Below are 6,354 nucleotides of genomic sequence, written 5' to 3'. Positions count from 1 at the left end.
ATCAATGGAATATAGCATAAAAGCTTTGAAACTCAAAATATTTTGGCAGTAGGCCTCCAATATGGTCTATTTCATGTGAAAATTTGAGCGAGCGGCGCTAGTGGCCATTTGCTCACTGGAATCACTATCGGTGACCAATCCCATGGCGGCGGTGAGCGGCTCGCAACGACAGCCCATTCTTGGGAATAATAGAGAGGGGGAAATGCAGAGATGTGGCAGGGGTCTATCCAAGGCCACGGAGATGGTCTGTAAAGTCGGAGGGAACATGCCAGCGACGAAAGCGAGCTCAGATGCAACGGGCGGAGTCGAAGACGAAGGGGTAGATTCGGTCATCACACTGCATCAAAGCACATATGGCTCACAAGGATGGAAGAGAATGGTGAGGCGTTCCGAAGGTGTTCTCAATTCGCCGGGTGATCAGAGACGAGCGCGTGATTGGGACCAAGTGTAACGCCCCGGACACATCCGCCGGTGATCGTTACTCCTGGCGGGATCTAGACTGGCCCCACAGATCAATACTAGTCTTTTCTGCGCACTTTATCCTCACTCGTGCGCACGCGGGAGCAACTTCCCGGTCGGTCACCCATCCTAAAACTACTCCAAGCTGAGCACGCTTAACTTTGGAGTTCTGTCCGAATGGACTCCCAGAAAAGAAGGAATTCCTTATTGATATGAGTAGTCTATCATCCCTAATAAGCTAGGCTATCACATACACCCCCACTCAGAGAAACCGACGTCCTCGTCGGGCCACAGGAACGTTCCCTCTTGGCACATACGTTTGTGCATCCAGTCCGGTACATGTGCCATGTCGGGTGCCGCGACGGATCACAAACGTCATGAACAACATGACCGCGCACCTGTCCGCAAACATCCGTGTAACCGCGAGAGTCGGCTCTGATACCAACTTGTAACGCCCCGGACACACCCGCCGGTGGTCGTTACTCCTGGCGGGATCTAGACTTGACCCCACAGATCAATACTAGTCTTTTCTGCGCACTTTATCCTCACTCGTGCGCATGCGGGAGCAACTTCCTGGTCGGTCACCCATCCTGAAACTACTCCAAGCTGAGCACGCTCAACTTTGGAGTTCTGTCCGAATGGGCTCCCGGAAAAAAAGGAATTCCTTATTGATATGAGTAGTCTATCATCCCTAATAAGCCGGGCTATCACACCAAGGCAGCGCAAGGGTTCCACCGGGAGGAGAGATCAGAGAGGAAGAGGGAGCATGCGAACGAGGGTGGGAGAGAGAAGAGCGAGGAAGGCGTCCTTGGTGCATGAGTATGCGGGCTGCCTCCAACCACAAAACTACCTCCGCCATGTCCTGTGCCCGCTGGCATGGCCAGAGAGTTCAGGAGCTTTTTTCCTTCCTATTTCCCTTTGTTCTATTGGTCCCACGTATAAGAAAGAGAGAGGGGTGGGTTTTTTTAGCAAGGGCTCATTGGCATGTCAACATTTTAAGCGGCCTCACATGTCAGCATTTTTAATGGTCCCACCCGTCATGAACTCATCCATGTAACGGTCAACGGGATTAACCCAACGGAAATGCACTATTTGAGCATCTGTGAGGTTCATGTAGAGGGGGAAGGGGGAAAGTGAGGAATACAAAGACGGTTGGACAAAATTGGATACAACTAAGGAACCAGGGGCATGAAAATAAAAATCATGGGTTAAAATTTGCAGCTGCACGGCGCATGTCAGAGGACCGGAGATAAATCCAGTATGGGCGGATGTGCTTGGGCCATCTCCATTTGCATGTGGGAGCGGTTGCCGATGGGTCGTCCTGAAAAAGATGACAGGCTTGCATGGGTATATTATGGCGAAGAAGAGAACTCTTATCGTTAGCCCACCATGGCGTACTTTTGGGACAAAGTTAGTCTTCACAGGCAAGTCCAAGGCCTTCACCAACGAGCTGGACAATATCCCCTTTCACTAGGTAAAACTGTGTGGTAGTAATATCCTGTAACCACTTTTCCGATTGCTTACGAAGACCCAACCGAACCAATTTGTTTGTAGGTTAACTGGTGGTCATGTGAGATGGATCAGAGTTTCGAGCTGAACTAGATGTGCACGAGGGACAAGAGTATCTCATGGCTAGGGTCCCATTGATATGCATGTACGCTATCGAGCGGCAAGTACCACGGCGCGTGGTGGCGCAATTCGGTAGAATGCAACGCACCCCACCGAAGGATACCAACACTGGTGGCTTCGACCTTCATAGGTGAGCGACTCTTGTCCCTTCATATCTAGTTTTCTTATGGTTTGTTGTTTTTATGGTTTCTTATGGTTTGTTCTTAGAAGTCTCGGTGATTTCTTACCTGAAAGCTACAAGATTCAATGATTTCTTATGGTTTGTTGTTCCTGTACCTTGCAGGCAGAACAGAAGACGCATCTTAAGTCGTTTACGCCTCAAACAAAGTGGACCGTAGCGGAAGAAACCTATAATGCACACATTATAGAGAGATCAAAGGTGGATTTAGGGAGTATGCACCCCTTATCTGTCAATAATTTATTTACTCTCACCGTCCAAAAATACTTGTCGCACAAATAGATAAAATTAAATATATCTAGAACTAAAATACATCCAGATCTATTTCCCCGACAAGTATTTCCGGACGGAGGAAGTATGATGCTGACATTTGCAGAGTTTCGAGCTGAACAGAAGCATTTTCGAATACTGATCCATGACAATGACGGACACCTCAAACACAACTTTAAAAGACAATCAAGTGACAGCGCTGTATAATGTCAGCCAAGGCAGCATATATAACAGACAAAAAACCACATCATTTCATAATATAACGAGTCTACCATCACACGGTGCTTTGAAATACATCAGACGCAACACACTCAACTGACTCAAACTCCAAATACTGATCCACTGTGCTTTGAAATACATCAGACGCAACACACTCAACTGACTCAAACTCCAAATACTGATCCACAACGACGAGGAACACTTCAAACAAACTTCAAAAGACACTTAAGCAGTAGTGGTGGTAAAAAGGAAATGCCGAAAGGGAGCAAGCAGTACAGCGTCTCACTCCTCGTCGGACTCGGCGCTCTCGAGCCACTCCACGACGGGCTTGGCATTCTTCACGACCTGAGAGTCCTTGCCGGCAGCAACAGCTTCATTGTACCACTGCACAATGGTTTCCTCCTCAAGGAGGTCTCCGTCGTAGAGGGCCTTCAGAACGACAGGCAGCTCCTTCAAGGCCTCGGCGCTGCACTTGCTGCAGAACGCCTCGATGGACTGGAGCAGGAGCATCTGGGCGGCTTCATCAGGCACAGCAGCAGCAAGGTACTTCTTGTTCTTAACCACATCCTTGGCGAACCCCTTGCCGGCACCATGGAAGAGCGCCTCAAAGAGGGCATCCATCACGTCCTTCAGGGGCAGGGTTGAGGAGGACAGCACCCCCTTGAGCTGAGCTGCGGTGGCAGCATTGGCAAGGCTCGCCTTGATCTCTTCAACCAGTTCATCATAGGGAGTGGCTTTGGCTCCATTCTGCTTACCGTTGGAGGTCTCTTCAGCCTTTGATGTGCCATTGGCACAGCCATCATCCTTGTGCTGGGCCTGTTTCTTCTTCTTCTCAGTCTCTTCAGTGGCAAGCATAACCATTTCAGCAGTTGCTGCACTCAGCTGTTCCTCCATACGCTTTCTTGCAGCCTCTGCTGACGTGTCAGTCGCCCACTGTACATCATCATCGTCATCATCATCATCATCTGCAGCAGCTGCAAAGTCAGCATCTCTTGGTGATGAGATATGTTCTTCATCAGAGCCCCCAGCACCCTTCTTCTTTGTGGCAACACCTTTTGCAGTACTCTCCTTGGACGAAGCACCTTTCTTCTTCCCATCCTTCTTGAGTTTCTTCATCTCCTCATCAGCTGCTTCACCTTCTTTCAGACGCTCCTTCTCAGCCCTCCTCATAGCTTTCTTGTCCTTGCCTCCTTTCTTCGCCTCTGGTGGGTTCTTCAGGATGAATGTAGTGAGCTTGTCCCTCATGTCAACATCCGAGAGGAAGCCACAGGCGGCACATTTCAGAGTTATCATCTCTTTCTTGGAGATGAGGACCTCTGTCTCAGGGTTGCCACAGCCATAACACTGGACATACTTCTTGATGAAGTTCTCGAGCAGACCAGCTAGCTTTGAAGTGTCATGGGCACCATTAACCAAGGAGATTCCTGTCTTCTCATCAAACTTTGATTGTGCCCCAAGCTCACAACCAAAGTACTTGGTTGTGTAGGAAGCAGGCCTTGCAAGTGCTTTTGCTATATCAACCATGTTCACAATATTGGTCTTGATGCCATTACCACGGCCTTCAATTTTGGTCAGCATTCTGGGCATCTTGTACCTGTAGAAGGCATCATCCTTGTTTGAAGCACCAATGTTTTGCAGCGCCATCTTGAGATAACCTTTCTGCAGCAGATGCTATCAGATGTGGCAAAATTCAGAAGAAATAGTAGCTGCAGGGAGATGACTTTGAGCACCGGCAGTGACAAGTGAACTCTCAGAACCAGAGAACCTAATGGGCTCTTGATGCATGCAGGGGAGCACAAACTTGTGCCTTTTTCTCGTTGCACGAGAGTACTCTCCCAGCAATCCAACTGATCCCAAATAGACCGATGCTTGTTCAGACATAAAAGAAGGTTCAGCGTAGCCCTCCACTTTGTCAGATTGCAGCAAAACAGATGCTGCTACCTGGTTTAAAACAAGTGAAAGATGAAACATTAGTGATTATTCATGTAATGTGAGATTACAAGAAACCAACTGAAACAAAGGTATAATATCATTAAAGAGAAAGGACTACATTATTAATTCATGACACAGGTTGCTGGCTGAGCTAAGCATCATTGAAGAAAGGAAGCTAGTAAAATACACAACCAAATAAGCAGGTAAATAGACATTGCAAGTGAATTAGGCATCACTGCAGAAAGGAGGCTACACATCTTACACAACCAAATCAGCAGCAAAATGAACATTTACAGACAGCACGTGTATGACAAACTTCAAGACAATAGGACTAAACTTTCCAAATTAATTACAACAAATCCCAATATCATACATGGGGCATGTATCAGAAGTATATCTGTCCACAGCAACAAATTTTACTAGCAAGATTTATAGACAGCACATGTATGACAAACTTTAAGACAATAGGACTAAACTTCCCAAATTAATTACAACTACTCCCAATATCATACAAGGGTATCAAAAGTATCTCTCTCCACGAGAGACATTTTACTTGCAAGATGCAAAGATGATGTAACCATACGTGCAAATTCTGAATCAGGACATAAGATAAAATAGAAAGTTACAGCAGAATAACTGCTAAATTTAGTACAAACAATCTCCAGGCATGCACATATAATTACAAAGTATGCATAGTTTCAAACAACAATGCGCATGCCTCCATGTACGAAGATAAAAGTGAATTTGTAGAACCCAACAAAAACAACTAACTCAATCCATTCAACTATAATGGAAACAAATACAAAGGACAGGATATCTAGACCATATAACAGACAAGAAAAAGATAACAGTCTCTAGCTACGATATTAACCTGACATGTAAGCTCACCAACAAAATACGTAACACTGATAACAGCAATCCATGTGTAGCGACAAGCCATGTACTACAATAATGACACAAGGACAGGATATTCCATCAAAACTGGCCTCAATCCAATACTAGAAACGGACAGCACTAAACGAGATCAAACCAGGGAACACCACATGACTAAAACAAGGAGGTCTAATTCAACTGCACAGTATTGCAACGTTTGTTTGAGCAAAAATTACATCACTACCGGTTCACAATCGAGATGCAAACCCTAACGTCGAGTAGCCGCCACGGGCCAAGGAATCGTCCAAGCAAACCCTAGCCGACGCCGAGCCCACAACGGCCGGCGACAGCAGATCACCAAACCCCGATGCCTACCAATCGCAACACACATCCAGATCCGATCCTCCTACCCAGACCAAACAACCCCCAAATACACCGCAAATCTAGCCGATACTAGGCACGGGAGCACACGAGAGACGAAGAGCGGGACGGGAGGGGACGGCGAGCGTTCTCACCTCGTCGGCGGGCGGGGGGCGAAACCGAAGTCGATCGGAGGCTGCGGGCGGGCGGGCGGTGGCGGCGAGGCGATGGAGTGGTTGGGAGGGGGAGGAGAGGCGGGCGGTTTTTATAGGCGGGGAGGAAGAAGTAAAGGAGGCTCCCGCTAGGGCTGCCGTCCCCCGGCTCGCCTTCTCCTACCGCCTCCCTTTCTCAATTTTTTTTTATTTTTATTATCTTCATCGTGTCATGATCTGCCTTTTCGTCCGGTGCTACCTCAACGGCTTTCCGCGTACGCC

At 47.6% G+C, this 6,354-nt stretch overlaps 1 protein-coding gene across 1 annotated transcript; it reads right to left on the bottom strand.

Moving 5' to 3' along the window:
• Positions 1-2,764: 2,764 nt before the first annotated feature.
• On the bottom strand, positions 2,765-6,335 carry LOC123132255 (eukaryotic translation initiation factor 5). The gene is made up of 2 exons (XM_044552041.1): positions 6,076-6,335; positions 2,765-4,696 (listed from the first exon to the last, which is right to left on the bottom strand). The coding sequence occupies exon 2, from the start codon at positions 4,397-4,399 to the stop codon at positions 3,038-3,040; it is 1,362 nt and encodes a 453-aa protein (XP_044407976.1). The 5' UTR covers positions 4,400-4,696; positions 6,076-6,335; the 3' UTR covers positions 2,765-3,037.
• Between the last annotated feature and the right edge of the window lie 19 nt (positions 6,336-6,354).

Source organism: Triticum aestivum, chromosome 6A, assembly GCF_018294505.1.
Source record: "Triticum aestivum cultivar Chinese Spring chromosome 6A, IWGSC CS RefSeq v2.1, whole genome shotgun sequence".
In the NCBI taxonomy this organism is placed as follows: domain Eukaryota; kingdom Viridiplantae; phylum Streptophyta; class Magnoliopsida; order Poales; family Poaceae; genus Triticum; species Triticum aestivum.
This window is presented reverse-complemented; position numbering and strand designations above follow the sequence as displayed.

What these genes read in the sequence shown, in the direction of transcription:
- LOC123132255 (XM_044552041.1), bottom strand. Translation starts at nt 4,399, where the DNA reads ATGGCGCTGCAAAACATTGGTGCTTCAAACAAGGATGATGCCTTCTAC.